Source organism: Globicephala melas, chromosome 2 (assembly GCF_963455315.2).
Source record: "Globicephala melas chromosome 2, mGloMel1.2, whole genome shotgun sequence".
NCBI classification, from domain to species: domain Eukaryota; kingdom Metazoa; phylum Chordata; class Mammalia; order Artiodactyla; family Delphinidae; genus Globicephala; species Globicephala melas.
In genome coordinates, this window is record NC_083315.2 from 163,971,655 (window position 1) to 163,988,454 (window position 16,800).

A 16,800-nucleotide genomic window follows, 5' to 3' on the forward strand; every position below is an offset into this window, starting at 1 on the left:
TCTTACCAGCTGACATCTTAATTCACAGCCAACGTCAGCCAGACATTTTGAACAGTCCACAGAAGCTGAAGGGAATCCATGAAATTGTTATCTCATAGGGCATGGGGCTTTAACAGACTCTAAAATATTTAAAACTGAAATCCTCTTGTGATATCAGGCTGTAGCTTAAGCAAAAGCCATGTAATAAGCATGGCCTAAAATACAACAAGGCTTTACGTATTCCATCCACACTCTAATGAGCATGAACGCTTCCAAAGCATTAGGTTTTAATGACCCCAAATTTGATTTAAACAATTCTGAAAAGTTAAAAAAAAATTAAATCATGCATAGAAACCCACCAGGCTTAACATTATTCCAGAAGATTCAGATATTTTTCTTTAAAAAAAAATTCCAATGTTCTTAGTATAGTAACTTAACATAAGCTTTTCCTTATAACAGTACTCTGTGAAAATAAAAACAGAAGGTGTCAACTTTTTAAATTAATGCTAAAATTATATAAGATGTTAATAATGATTATCTCTGGACAGTGAGGTTAAATGTCCAAAATTTTTCTTCTTTCTGCTTATCCATTAATTTCTAACTCTTCTATGATGAACTATTTCTAAATTACTTATTTTCTAACTTTTAGGAGTCTTGGCTGTGAAGGAAAGAAAAAGAATGGTGGCAGCAAGGGGGCCCACGGTGGTGTGTGTATTTTGTCCTGCTTTGTTTTAGGATGGGAGGCCACAGCATAATCACATGCTCAGGAGAAAGGACCCACAAAATGGTTGAAGTTAGAAGAGACAAGGGTTAATTACATTTTTTAACAGTTGTACTGGGATATAGATTATATACAAGGTTCACCCATTTAAAGTGGACAAGTCAGTGGTTTTTAGTATATTTAGAATTGTGCAACTGCCACTGTAAGATAATTTTAGAACATTTTCATCATCCCCAAAAGAAACCCCACACCTATTAGCAGCAACTCCCCATCACCCACCTCCTGCCCTCCGACTCCCACAACGAGCCCTAGGCAACCACGAATCTACTTTCTCTCTCCGTAGATCTGCCTATTTTGGACATTTACTATAAACAAGATCATACAAGGTATGGTCTTTTGTACTGGCTTCTTTTGCTTGGCATAATGTTTTCAAGGTTCATCCATGCTGTATCATGTATCAGTACTCCATTCGTTTTTATTGCTGAATAATAATTCCATTTTATGGCTATACCACATTTTATCCTTTAACAGTTGAGGGACACTTGGGTTGCTTCCACTTTTGGCTATTATAAATAATGTTGCTATGAACATCCAGGTACAAGTTTTTATATATGGACATATGTTTTCAGTTATCTTGGGCAGATATCTAGGAGCAGAATTGCTGGGTCATATGGTAACTCATGTTCAGCATTTTGAGGAACTGTCAGATTGTTTTCCTAACTGGCTGCACCATTTTATACTCCCATTAACAAGGTATGAGGATTCCAATTTCTCCACATCACTGCCAGCTTGTTACTCTCTGTCTTTTAGATTACAGTCATCCTACTGGGTATGCTGTTTTCTCACTGTGGTTATGATTTCCATTTCCCAGGTGACTAACGATGTTGAGAAACTTTTCATGTGTGTGTTTGTTGGTCCTTCATATTTCAATAGAAATAGTTATTCAAATCTTTTCCCCATTTTTTAACTGGGTTGTCTTTTTATTATTGAGTTGTAAGAGTTCTTTATATATTCTGTATTCTAGTCCCTGGTGGTAACTGCATCTTAGTGAAGAGGGGATATCGGAATGTATGCTCCACGATACAGTACCTTATTTTATTCACTGCTGTATCCCTAGCACTGAGAGCAATGCCTGGCATACATCAGTAGGAGTTTAATAAATATTTGTGGGAAAGAGGGGATGAAGGAAGGAAGGAAAGTTCCTTAAGAGAAAAGGTACATTGAAAAGCAGAGGAAAAAGGGAAAGAAGAGAGGGAATCTAGCTTATGAAGGGCTTTACTGTAGGTCAAGCAACAGGTTAAGCACTTAATTTACATCCTTTAATCCTCACAACAACCCTCTATAGGAGGTACTACAATCTTCATTGTACAGAAGAGGAAACTAAGGCTCAAAGGGATCAAGTAATTTTTAAGGTCTTACTTAATAAGAGTTAAAAGAATTCTTCATGCAGTCTTTCTTCTATTGTCTCCTTTTTCCTTCTGTGGGGTTCCCTTCCCTTGGGCCTAATTCCTGGCAAGAGGTATGTGAAAATAGTTCCTGTTGCTCACTGAGGTCACAATTATTTTCACAATAATTGGATTCTATCATGAGCAAAGGAAAAGTGGGAAAAAATGGAACAAACAATATGCAAGGAGAGATGCTCTCAAAGAAGTCCATTATATTTTTACATAAATATCTGGATAGTGAGGAGAGCTTGGAGGAAATGTAAAGAAATAGATACGTTAAAACAACGAAGTGTGTAGCTCTCCAAAGTCCTTCAGAAGGTACAAAAAAAGCTTTTAAAGGATGCATTTAAGGCTTTGCCATATGGGACCACTGTGGGGAGAGAAAAAAAGTAGTTTATAAAGAACTAAAACTCTTGGGTTTTGAACTCAGATCATCACTGACCCTCTGAGTGACCTTCATCTCAATCAAATGACCTTTTATAGGAACAAAAGGTATTTTTACCTGATAAGAAGTTGCTGCTGGTTTTTGGGGGGTGGGAGGAGGGAGGCTATCATATTAGCAGTAACCATGTGTGGAATATTAAAGTAATAATCATTGGGTGTTAGGCCTAGAAAAATTTGGGAGATCACCTAGTCCACAGATTTTCAAACTTTCTTAGCCAAGGAACTCACTGTTCAAGCACAATCTTTCAGAGAAGTTCAAAATGCACAACAGAAAAAGCAGGATGCCCTTGTTGGGGGCTCACAGGGAGGGAGCAGGTCCACAAAGACTCTCTGGAGCACAGCCTGGATACCCGTCCCTCATTTACAGATCAATAGCCAGAGGCTCAAAGAAGTTAAGTCACACACACATCTGAACCTGGATCTGGGACCCTCCATCCAGCCCTCTCTAACCATGCCATGGTGCTAACTCTTCACTGCCTCAGCTAAGGAGTTGCTTTTCCTAAGTCTCCCCGCAATCGGTACAGGGGACTACGACAGCAATTTTCACATTGTAATCTCATTATCTGCATGTCAAGTCTTCCCATCATATTCTAAGCCAAAGGCCAACAACTCAAATCCTTACAGGGACCAGATGAGTAATGATTACTATGACACTATCGAGAGTGACAACAGAAAAAAAGAAAACGACAAAAATATTCTTCCAGCCAAACAAATATACCAACTGGTTTACAACTCGTGCATCCAAGTTTCCAGCTTGCCTCCACTCCCACTCCCTTCTTCCCAAACCAAAAGAAACATGAGGGCAGGAGCCATGACTATTCACTCCTGTATTCCCAACTCCTAGCACAGTGCCTTGGTACAAAGTAACTGGAGTCAATAAATATTTGTTGAATAAGTAAAATGAATGAGCATCTGAATCATATCTCTGCATCCCTGTACCCCCAGCACCTAATTTACAGAACTGAAAAAATTTGATTGTTAAAAGCATGCCATTGGGGCTTCCCTGGTGGCACAGTGGTTGAGAGTCTGCCTGCCGATGCAGGGGACACGGGTTCGAGCCGCGGTCCGGGAAGATCCCACATGCCGCGGAGCGGCTGGGCCCATGAGCCATGGCCGCTGGGCCTAAGCGTCCGGAGCCTGTGGTCCTCAACGGGAGAGGCCACAACAGTGAGAGGCCCGCATACCGCAAAAAAAAAAAAAAAAAAAAGCGTGCCATTATCTAGGTATAAAGTACTACTTTATAATTCTTCCAGTCTTCATTGTAAATCCAGATTTAATCATTAAAGAATGGAATATCTACTATGTGTCCAGGCACAGTTCCAGGCTTTGGAGGCACAGTGGTGAACAAGTCCCTGCTCACGTGGTGCTTATACTTAATCATAACATTAACTGTTCATGTAATACATGTGCATTCTTAAATTTTAATTACACAGAATCCTGGAAAGTTATCTGAGATCAAAAGATGCTTTATTAATCAGATTGCAAAGTCCTTTTCTATATTTACTTACATCTTCAAATAATTTACAAATACCAATTATGTATTTAGATAACTGTGCTAATACCAAGCAGGATGTAACACGTTACAGAGAAGACTAGCAGGATACCACATGCCTAGGGTTTAAGATAGAGAAGATGACTAGCTAACAAATCTTTTGTCCCAGCAGGTTAGTAAGTAAATCACAGGTTGAAACTTACCTGGAAATTAGCACCCTGCTATACACATACACACATCTAAGAAGGGAAGAAGAGTGGAAGTATCAGGCAGAAAAACCACTTTAGAACTACTGCCTAACAAAACCAGGCAGGTATCTACAAAAACCACATCATGTGTAATTTTACAGAAAAAAATATAATGTATCATCACTGAATACTTCAAGCTGAAATGCTTTTTGCGATTATATAAGTTTATTATATAATTCTATTTCTCCATCACTAGTGAAAATGCTTTAATTCAATTCCACTATAGATGGAGGGAAGAAGGAATTGTCATGAATAGATTTAAATTTTAAAAACAAATTTTGGGGGGCTTCCCTGGTGGCGCAGTGGTTGGGAGTCCGCCTGCCGATGCAGGGGATACAGGTTCGTGCCCTGGTCTGGGAGGATCCTGCATGCCGCGGAGCGGCTGGGCCCGTGAGACATGGCCGCTGAGCCTGCACGTCCGGAGCCTGTGCTCTGCAACGGGAGAGGCCACAGCAGTGAGAGGTCCGCGTACCGCAAAAAAACAAACAAACAAACAAATTTTGAGGACTTCCCTGGTGGCAGAGTGGTTAAGAATCCACCTGCCAATGCAGGGAACACGGGTTTGATCCCTGGTCCAGGAAGATCCCACATGCCGCGGAGCAACAAAGTCTGCGCCACAGCTGCTGAGCCTGCACTCTAGAGCTCATGAGCCACAACTACTGAGCCCGCGTGCCACAACTACTGAAGCCCGTGCACCTAGAGCTCACGCTCCGCAACAAGAGAAGCCACTGCAATGAGAAGCCCGTGCACCGCAACGAAGAGTAGCCCCCACTCACCACAACTAGAGAAAGCCTGCGCACAGCAACGAAGACCCAACACAGCCAAAAATAAATAATTTTTTTAAAAAATTTAAAAGTTAAAAAAATAAAAACAAATTTTGAACCACAGGTGGATAAAATGCCCTTGTTCTACACCCATTCCCCATTGTATTAGGCTTTCCCCTGCTTTTCCAAAGTTCACTGTATGACACTTTCCTCTTATGAAAGACCTTCAACTAGTACCTATTTTCACTAGCCAAAATCCGAAGAGGATTTTCGCTTTTACCAAAAAAAAAGGCGAAAAGCAAAAGTAGCCTTCAGTGTTTGTTTTGCAGCGAGCCTTCAGAGAGGCAGTGAGCACCCCAAGCAGCAACAGTGGCGTCACCAAGCTCCCTCCTCAGGAAGGAGCTCAGCATCAAGCCGCCATAGCTTTGAACTATGTCTGTGAGTATCTGTGCTTTATCCTGATTTACTCTGTGCATCCGTTAGCAAGATGTGTCCTGAAGTAACTGTTTCTTCACTGTACATCATTTCAGCTTAGGACAGGTTTCATCAGAACGCTGCTCTACCTTCAGATAGTGGGGGAAACCTGTATAACAAAATAGCACTGATTATGAGTTTACGTAAACTCAGAGGCAAGCACCATCCCTTCAGTGATAATTCAAAAGACATTTCTAGGGCTCTACAGCATACATATTAGGGAAGGGGGTTATTCCTTTAAAAAGAATGAGCCAAGCTCTTTGTTTTGATGGAAACACTTGATTCCTGACAGAATCTGAGAGCACAAGCATTTGTACAAACAGCACTGGCAAACATGACTAAACTGCATTTAAGACAGTGAGTACAGAGAATCTAAGCAAAGTCAGCCTTTCCACAGAGTTAAGCTACAATTTGAAGAGACCCAGGGATCCCAAGGGTAATGTTTAAACAACCAAACCCCAAAGTACAATATCACAGTGTGGTTTATAATACAATTTCCGGTGTCAGAAGGACCTGCGTTCAAACACTGGCTTTAAAGTTCATTAGTTGTGCAACTCGGAACAAAAAGCCTAATCTCTCCAAGTTTTCTCCTTTCATCCAGCACCTTTTCCCTGAGAGCCAGGCATGGACAAACCCAGGACAGCCCTCAGGGAGCGGACACACTGGCAGTCATTTACATGCAATTAGACAAGGCCAAGATAAAGAAAAGTTACAGGGTATAATGAGAGCACACAGCTGGGTTCCGTAGTCCATACTAGGTATGGATCAGAGAAAGCTGCCTGGGAGAACAGCTCAATAAGACCTAAAGGATGAGAAAAAAAGTAGGCAAATATGCTCCTAGGAAGCATCTAGGCAGGGGAAATGGCTTATACAAAGGCCTGAGAGTGAGAAAGCATGACTCTCTGGGCAACAGGAGGGAGCTGCTATGGCTGGACCACTGGGAGTGAGGGGGTGGGGCGGGGGGAGCAAAATGAAGCCAGAGAGGTTCAGGGGCCTAAGAAACCCTATCAGAGTTTGTGTTTACCCTAGGAGCAATGGGGAAATGCTTGAGTTTGTGGCAAGGGTGACAAAATCAGGCCTAGGGTTCAAAAGATCAGCAGCAAAGAGCATACACGTTTTGAAGCTAGATTGCTTGAGCTCAAATCCTGCTTCTGTGCCTGTTTCCTCCTCCCTAAAAATGCTGACAATAATACCGACTTCACAGGGTTGTTATGAGGATTCAGTGACTTAATATGTATTTGTAAAACATTTAGATCAGTGAATGGCACATAGTGGTCTTTTTTAATTTATTTTTTATTGAAGTATAGTTGATTTACAATGTTGTGCCCATCTCTGCTGTACAGCAAAGTGACTCAGTTATACACATACATTCTTTTTAGTATTCTTTTCCATTATGGTTTTTCCCAGGATATTGAATATAGTTCCCTGGGCTATACAGTAGGACCTTGTTGTTTATCCATTTTATATACAATAGTTTGTATCTATTAACCCCAAACTCCCAGTCCCTCCCCCACCCCCCCTCCCCTGGCAACCACAAGTCTGTTCTCTATGACTGTCTTTCTGTTTTGTAGGTTGGTTCATCTGTGCCATATTTTAGATTCTACATATAAGTGATAGCATATGGTATTTCTCTTCCTTTTTCTGACTTACTTCATTTAGTACAATGATCTCTAGGTACATCCATGTTGTTGCAAATGGTATTATTTCATTCTTTTTTATGGCTGAGTAATATTCCATTGTATATATGTGCCACATCTTCTTTATCCATTCATCTGTTGATGGACATTTAGGTTGTTTCCATGTCTTGGCTACTGTGAATAGTGCTGCGATGAACACAGGGTTGCATGTATCTTTTTGAATTATAGTTTTGTCCAGATATATGCCCAGGAGTGACATTGCTGGGTCATATGATAGTTCTATTTTTAGTTTTCTGAGGAACCTCCATACTGTTTTCCACAGTGGCTACACCAACTTACCTTCTCACCAACTTACATTCCCACCAACAGTATAAGAGGGTTCCCTTTTCTCCACACCCTCTCCAGCATTTGTTATTTGTACAGTTTTTAATGATGGCCATTCTGACCAGTGTGAGGTGGTACCTCATTGTAGCTCTGATTTGCATTTCTCTAATGATTAGCAATGTTGAGCATCTTTCCATGCGTCTATCAGCCATCTGTATGTCTTCTTTGGAGAAATGTCTATTTAGGTCTTCTGCCCAGTTTTCAATTGGGTTGTTTGGTTTTTTGCTGTTGAGTTGTATGAGCTGTTGGTGTATTTTGGAAATTAAGCCCTTGTTGGTCGCATCATTTGCAAATATTTTCTCCCATTCTGTGGGTTGTCTTTTCATTTTGTTTATGGTTTCCTTTGCTGTTCAAAAGCTTGTAAGTTTGATTAGGTCCCGTTTGTTTAGTTTTGTTTTTATTTCTATTGTCTTGGGAGACTGACCTAAGAAAACACTGGTACGATTTATCTCAGAGACACACAGTGTTTTTAAATAAGTAGTTTTAAAATTCTGGCTGTGGTGTGGAGAGTGGTTCAGGGAGTGACTATTTAGAAGGCCGTAGTAATATCCAGGGGATGACTGTGGTGAAAATTATGCAGTGGCAGTGAGAATAGAGGGAAACTAACGAATTTAAGAGTTATTTGGAAGGACTGGATGAAGAACTGAATGGGGGGAACAGGAAGTTGAGGTATGTGTCTAAGTTTTGGCCTGGGAGAATGGCGGTGCCATTTTCTGACATGTGGACACAGGAAGAAGAGCAGGTTTCAGGTAAAAAGACAATGTGTGCAGTTTCTTCCCCCAATATAAATAATAACCTGCTTCATATGCCTCATATCTTCCAGCCCAACTCTGTCTGAATATTCAACCCCCAAGCAACAATGTTTTAGAGTAGACAAGCCTAATAAATCTGATGGTGTAGAAAGAAAAGCTCGAGAACTGGAGGGATCACACACTGAGGTCTTTCTGCTGCTCCTAACACAGGGGAGGCGCTGGATACCTGTTTGTTGACAGAATGAATGTTACTGAATTTAGCCTCCCCAAAACACTTACTGAGCGTGATGCCTGCTTAAATCCTGGCCTAACTCTTAACAGTACCGAGAGAGCGGCGAACAGAGCCTCTCTCACTTGCTTTGGTATTGCTCATCTTTCCTGTCCAGGAGTTTTTTGTTTCTGTTTTTGTTTTTGTTTTTAATTGAAACTCTGCACACACCAGTACTAACACCATCTTACATTTTTATCACATTTTATAGTGTAAGGCCAAAAGTACAGTGCTTCTATTTTTAACAGCAAAAGACCAGAAACAGTCAAAATGTTCTTAATAGGGACTGACAGAATAAAGTATGTGACATCCACACTATGGAGCTCTGTGGACCAGTCAAAAGAAGTGAGGAAGACTTCTATACTCCACTGTAGAGTGATGTCTGGGATTTTAGGTAAAATGCAGAATAATATGCATTTAAGAAACAGAAGTGTGGGCTTCTCTGGTGGCGCAGTGGTTGAGAGTCCGCCTGCCGATGCAGGGGACACGGGTTCGTGCCCCTGTCTGGGAGGATCCCACATGCCGCGGAGCGGCTGGGCCCGTGAGCCATGGCCGCTGAGCCTGTGCATCCGGAGCCTGTGCTCCGCAACGGGAGAGGCCACAACAGTGAGAGGCCCGCGTACCGCAAAAAAAAGAAAAAAAAAAAAGAAACCGAAGTGGAGGGGGGAGGAGAGATAAATTTGGGACTTGGAATTAACAGATATACATTACTATATATAAAACAGAGAAACGATGAGGACCTATTGTATAGCACAGGGCACTATATTCAATATCATGTAATAACCTATAATGGAAAAAAATCGGAAAAAGTATATATATATATGTATGTATAACTGAATCAATTTGCTGCATATCTGAAACACTGTAAATTAACTATACTTTAATAAAAAAACAAAATATTTAAAAAAAGAAACAGAACGGAAATGTAGTTGCTCATGTTAAGGAGGAAAGAAATAGAAGGATATCATTGATTACTAAAAATTCTAAACTGTAGGGGAAAGTTGGAGAATTGAGATGGAGGTTTATTCTCCGAAAATAACTGGGTTACACGTATTTTCAACTTTAGAACCATGTAAATGTTTCACAACATTACAAAATGGGACCAAATCAAAAAGAAGAAAAACACAATCCCCCAAAGTTAAAAACAAATATACCTAATTGTATATCAAACTGGTAATGAAATCACACAGAGAATTATTTCAAATGAATTTAAAACACAGTAATTTGACAGCACATGGGTTGTGGGATACAGCGTAAGGACAAATAGAACCATAAAGAAATAGTGAACTATTTAGTATTAGTCATACTACTATTGTTATTTTGGACCTATATATAATTGGACTAATGACACTAAGAACTAATATTTTCAGCATAAGAGGAAATGAATATAAATAGTAAATCAAAGAAATCAATTAAAAATCTCATAATCTTAAACTTGGATTAGAAATATCAGTATGAAGGCATGATGTATTTTTCTCTTTCTGGTTCTGGCCATTGAAAATGTTTAGAAGTAATGACAACCCAGTGCCATGAGTACTCCCAATATCCAATTTGTGGTTTTAACATACCCATACCATTTTCCACTAAAAGAAACCAGGGTTCCTTTGAGAAATAGTCAATTCCAGGCCATAATAAAACATGTAAGCGATGAGCTCTGAGCAGCTTTTAGGGCAGAAAACAAGGAAGTGATTAAAGACAACGGGTTTATGCTAAAAAGACACAGGCCCAACTTGATCAAGGCCCCATCAGCCAAAAATGGGACAATTTGAGCATTAGAAAATAGTATTCGCAATGGACTGAAATATAAGTATGTTAAAAATTCATGAGTTCATAATTAAAGGGGGTGGGGGGAGAAACACCTCACTTGTGACCTCTAAAAGTTGCCAAGACCCAAACTTGTTATTCTGTAAACTAACAAAAGGAACAAACCAAGTATTCATCCTGTCCTTCCTGCCTGAACTGTATTTCGGGGTATCCCAACAGTTTTGAGAAAAAGTTCTTTATAGGATAACTGATACTAATAAATATAGGAGGAATGCTAAAAACGGAAAATACCCATTTTGTAACCCCAATGAAATGGTGGATCTAAGCAATAATCATAAATGGCTGCAAAAATCATTAGGTGAAAGACTGATGGGCAGCTTCATAATGGATGAATCAGGCCATCCAGGAATCCACTGATCAATCTTACCACTAAAAGGGAGAAAACTGGACAGCTCATCTTCCTGATTTGGCTCAACAGCAAGTGTAGAGCACACCCAATGAGGTATTTTCAACTAAAAAAATTGTACCTGAATCTAATTAACTCTCTACATCTAACTACCAGTTTACAGGAAATGCTAGGGTAGAGAAGCATGTTAAATGACACCACAAGGATTTGGTGGGAAATGTCTATAGGACAAATGATGCAGTTTCCTCAACAAATCACAAGGGAAAATAGAAGGGAGGGAGAAATTGTTTTATATTTTTTAAAAAGACCTAAGAGACATATCCAAAATGCAGTGTTGGATTTCTTTGGATACTGATTTGAAGAAACCAACTGTAAAAGGCCATTTTTGAAACAACTCTGGAAATTTGAACATTAACTGACAATTAGATGATATTAAAGAATTATAGTTACTTTCATTATGGCTAATAATGTTGTGTTTAAATTTTTTAAAATACAGTACTTTATAAAAAGCTCTTAACATTCTCTAACACCATACACAAAAATAAACCCAAAGTGGATTAAAGACCTAAAACGTAAGACCGGATGCTGTAAAACTCTTAGAGGAAAACACAGGCAGAACACTCTCTGATATACACTGCAGCAATATCTTTTTGGATCCACCTCTTAGAGTAATGAAAATAAAAACAAAAATAAACAAATGGGACCTCATTAAACTTAAAAGCTTTTGCACAGCAAAGGGAACCATAAACAAAACGAAAAGACAACCCACAGAATAGGAGAAAACATTTGCAAACAATGTGACCGACAAGGGATTCATCTCCAAAATATACAAACAGCTCATACATATAGCTCATATTGATACAGCTCAATATCAAAAAAGTAAACAACCCAATCAAAAAAAAAGAAAAAATGGGCACAAAATCTAAATAGACATTTCTCCGAAGAAGACATACAGATGATCAAAAAGCACATGAAAAGATGCTCAGCATCGCTAATTATTAGAGAATTGCAAATCAAAACTACAGTGAGGTATCAACTCACACCAGTCAGAATGGTCATCATCAAAAAGTCTATAAACAGGGCTTCCCTGGTGGCGCAGTGGTTGAGAGTCCGCCTGTCGATGCAGGGGACACGGGTTCGTGCCCGGTCCAGAAAGATCCCACATGCCGCGGAGCGGCTAGGCCCATGAGCCATGGCCACTGAGCCTGCGCGTCCGGAGCCTGTGCTCCGCAACGGGAGAGGCCACAACAGTGAGAGGCCCGCGTACCGCAAAAAAAAAAAAAAGTCTATAAACAATAAGTGCTGGAGAGGGTGTGGAGAAAAGGGAACCCTCCTACACTGCTGGTGGGAATGTAAATTGATACAGCCACTATGGAGAACAGTATGGAGGTTCCTTAAAAAACTAAAAATAGAACTACCATATGACCCAGCAATTCCACTACTGGGCATATACCCTGAGAAAACCATATTTCGAAAAGATACATGCACCCCAGTGTTCACTGCAGCACTATTTACAATAACCAAGACATGGAAGCAACCTAAGTGTCCATCAACAGATGAATGGATAAAGAAGATGTGGTGCATATATACAATGGAATATTACTCAGCCATAAAAAAGAGTGAAATAATGCCATTTGCAACAACATGGATGGACCTAGAGATTATCGTAGTAAGTGAAGTCAGAGAAAGAGAAAGACAAACACCATATGCTATCACTTATATGTGGAATCTAAAAAATGATACAGATGAACTTATTTACAAACCAGAAAGACTCACAGACTTAGAAAACAAACTTATGGTTACCAAAGCAGAAAGGTGGGGGGTGAGGAATAAATTAGGAGGTTGGGATTAACATATATACATTACTATATATAAAATGGATAATCAACAAGGACCTACTGTATAGCACAGGGAACTCTACTCAATACTGTGTCATAACCTATACGGGAAAAGAATCTGAAAAAGAATAGATATATGTATAACTAATCATCTTGTTGTACACCTGGAATTAACACATTTTAAATCAACTACACTGCAATATAAAATAAAAATTAAAAAAAAAACGAAAATAAATAAATTTTAAAAGAATAAAAAGCTCTTTTGCAATCATTACCCCGATGCGGGTACCCAGAAGATGTCCAATAAACACTGGTTAAGATAAATGACAAGAGCAACACTCCCCTGTAAACCTGCCACTTCACCCTCCCAAAATAAAAGGATTAATCCTTGGCCTGTTATTCAAGTCAGTACCATCCCTCATCACCAGTTCCAACCATATTTCCCAAGGTGCCTCCTTACACCTCTACATTTCCAGACAAATTGAACTACCTGCAGTTTTTTGCAGAGGTCTCATGTTTTCCTTCGTGCGTGCCTTTGAAGGCCCTGGAATGCCCTTCCACTATCTCTTTGTCCAAATCTACCCTCTTGAAGACCCATCTCCAAAGTTAGCTCCTATATAATGCTTTCTTTGAACTTCCCCACAGAAGTCATTATTCCGCTGGTTCACCTGTGTCATCTATAACATCCCACCTTGTAAGTACTGTTACTTTTTTGTTAAGTACTTACTATTGGTCTGTACATTCAGCTAATATTTATCGAACACCTACTACACTTTGGGCCTGTGCTAGGGGTTAACGATGCTGCAATGAATAGACAAACACTGTTTCTGACTACGTGGATGTTACGGTCTAGTAAAGGATGACCAAAATTACACTAGTTATATAAGAAATTACTCACAATTATGAGAAGCATACCAAAAAAAGAAATGTAGGAATTACGACTGGATACGATAAAGGTGTCAGACACAGCTGGACTCTGCCACATAAGGGCATGATTTAGGATTAATCACTTTAAATTACAATTCACTATGTGCCACAGCTTTTAACAATGCAGATCTGGGAACGCTTAAGGCCTAAATAAAATATGTAATGCCATTACCTGACCTACAGTCGACCCTCAATAAATAAATGTTAGTTCTTATTCCCAGCAGCTGTGCCCATCTGGAGAGAAACTGTGTTTGATTAGCCTTTGGATCCTAATTCTCTAGCTCTTGGTCTGCCAAAAGATATGAGTCCAATAAACAATTCAGAAATAAGGAGAACAGAGAAGGAAAAAAAGCTGTAATAAGAACACCCAGCATTTGCATCAGGAGTCTCCCCGAGATGTGGAGTACCATTGTTTCCATCTTACAGGTGAAGTAACTGAGGCTGGGGGGAGAAAACGGGGCTCAACAATATGATTACATGTAAGTCCCAGCTCCGAAGCCTCTCCCGGTCTGTCTTTCTCCTTTTGGACTCTACAACTCTAGCCCAGAAACCCGGACGAGCGCCGCTGCTCCTCCCACAAGGCTTTGCAACACCGCGGAGAACTCTGGGATACAAATGAATAAACAAATCCAAGGCAAGGGCTAGACCTGGGCCCGAGAAACTCCGCCCTAAGCCCACCAAGTACCTTCTTCATCCCTTTTGTGTGCTTACCTTTCCTGGGGCTCCCGCTCTCGGGCTCCTCACTAACACCCGCAAAGGCGGGGAACAGCGCCATGTTCACAGGCCACACCGCCTTTTCACTCCACAAAAATGGCGGCGGGAAGCCGAGGCCGGTAGTAAGGCCCTTGCGGTCGGTGTGCACTCTGGGAAGTGTAGTTTTCCCGTCGGTCCTTTGGCTTGTACCCAAACCGCGGGGGCGGGGCGGAATGAAAGGGGAAGGGGCGTGATGGGGGAGGGGCGGAAGGGACCACTTCCCAGTAATTAGTACCGTCAGGCTTCTGTGAGAACCAGAAAATGCTGAGACTGGAGGTGCAATTGTTCAGAGCACAAAGTTCAAGGAAGTTGGGATTCTGATTACACCCCAGAGTTCACACCATGGCTTCCTGAGTCAAATCAAATTCCCTAAGCTTCAGGGTTTTTTTTGGGTTTTGGGGTTTTTTTTTTTTGCGCGGGCTTCTCACTGTTGTGGCCTCTCCCCTTGCGGAGCACAAGCTCCGGACGCGCAGGCTCAGCGGCCATGGCTCATGGGCCCAGCCGCTCCGCGGCATGTGGGATCTTCCCGCACCGGCGCACGAACCCGTGTCCCCTGCATCGGCAGGCGGACTCGTAACCACTGCGCCACCAGGGAAGCCCCAAGCTTCAGTTTTGATGAAATAAAAATTTGTATTTTAAGGCAAGATAAAAATTTAAACGAAATTTTTCTCTGCCCATTTGTACCTCCTCCCTCCCATCTAGTGTGCATCCTGCATCTGCATTATGCATTAACCAGACCTCCGCAATGGCAGAAATACCTGCTCAGCCGTAAAGATCAATTTTTCTTTTTCTGGTGCCAGCTGGGTAATTCCGCAGAAGATAACATTCCTTTCTCAATCCTGTAAGGGGTCATCTATGACCCACCACTCACCCTGTATGTGTAGGCATCTTTGGTGAACTTTATGTACAATACCAATATGTCATTTCCCTTAAAGATAGTGATTGGTGCAGAACAGACTGGTCAGACGACCTGCGGAGAGTACTGGGCCACACCTTATGGAAGTTCTTGGCATAAATACATATTTATGAACTTAATGTTACCAGCTATATTACTTGTTTTCTGTCTATTCTATAAGATTATTGTTTCCTGCATTACCAAATGTGTGACTGAGTCTCAGATAAAATTAATGATGAATAGATGCCTTGAAGTGATTGATCAAATACATAGTTCTATAAGATCAATGATTGTAATAGTGTAACTCTAGATACGGGAAAAAGCAACAAGAGGGAACCATTTCCTGGACCATAGAAGACTAGTAAGACAGGCAGTCCAGAGGCTTTTGGTTACTGTTAAAGGGGCCTACTCCAGTAACAGTACCTTGAGGGGCCTATCAATGACATCTTTGCTTGACCTGGGAATGAGCATTTCCAGCACCTTGGGACAAAGTGGTCACGAAATGCCTCCCAAACCTTGGTCAAAATTAAGACCAAAAGGGAGGGGATTGTAAAATAAAGAATGTCACCCACCATCCAGTTCTACAAGAATCAAGTCACTAGCCACTGCAGTCACTGAAAGGAATCCCTGAAAGGAATTCAGGGCAAGCATCAGGATGAGGCACTTTTGTGCTCTGGGAGAACTGATAGAACTGGCCCTCAGATAGTTAGATATTTTCAGGTGAAAATTTTATGAACCCAGTTTCTTGCACCTTCCAATAATTAGAAAAGCACTAAAACCATTAACTAAGATATCTTTTCCTCCCAAATGGCAGTAACCTTCTATCAAGATGAGAGTTTGCATGTAACCCTTCACCAAAATCACATACATTCTGGCCTCATACTGTATCTCTTCAGAACAGTTCTCAGAGCTGTCTGGGAGATTGTCTCCTGTATTATAATCCTCAGTTTGGCGCAAACAAAACTTTCCATTTCTTTCTTAGATTGACAATTGATTAAGTTTTTTGTGTGGACAGTTTCTTCTGCAAAATGTTTTGAAGGTTAAATTAGCATAGAGGTAAAGTGCTTAGGCTTGTGCCTGGCTCGTGGAAAGCACTTAATACAAGTTAGCTTTTATGTGAGTTGTGACTGCAAGTCTGACTCAAAGCCTTGTGAGATATCCAAACTTCAATCAATTTATCATTTTAAATATTTTAGAAATACAAAAGAATTCAAGGTCTTCTCAAGTTCAAAGGTCTTTGCTGGTTAGAAAATATATTTACCCACTTATGAAGTATTCTTGACTTTAAAAAAATTGAATCTGAATCTAATGAAGACTGCTACCAGAAATATATGAGTAAAGGAACAATTTAAAGAGCTCATACCACCTAGAAGCAATCAGCCAAATTCGGAGTGTAGGAAATTATAGAAAACAACCCAGTTACTTCAACGAATCAACATCTTTAAGGGGGTGGGAGATTGAAATAGATTAAAAGATTTTAGAGATATATCAACCAAATGCAATATACGGCCTCATTATGATTCTGGTTGGAAGAATTGTAAAAATTCTTGTTTTGAGACAGATGGAGAAATTAGAAGTCGACAGAATATTAGATGACATCAGGTAATTC

General features: G+C 40.5%; 1 protein-coding gene across 2 annotated transcripts in view; it reads right to left on the reverse strand.

Annotated features, from left to right (window-relative positions):
- NRDE2 (NRDE-2, necessary for RNA interference, domain containing) overlaps nt 1–14,371 on the reverse strand; it is a 45,801-nt gene extending 31,430 nt beyond the window's left edge. For both annotated transcript variants that reach the window (XM_030883596.2, XM_030883597.2), the window contains exon 1: nt 14,255–14,371. In XM_030883596.2, the coding sequence (XP_030739456.1) occupies nt 14,255–14,318 (64 nt within the window). In that variant the 5' untranslated portion in view covers nt 14,319–14,371. The remainder of the gene's footprint in view (nt 1–14,254) is intronic.
- Between the last annotated feature and the right edge of the window lie 2,429 nt (nt 14,372–16,800).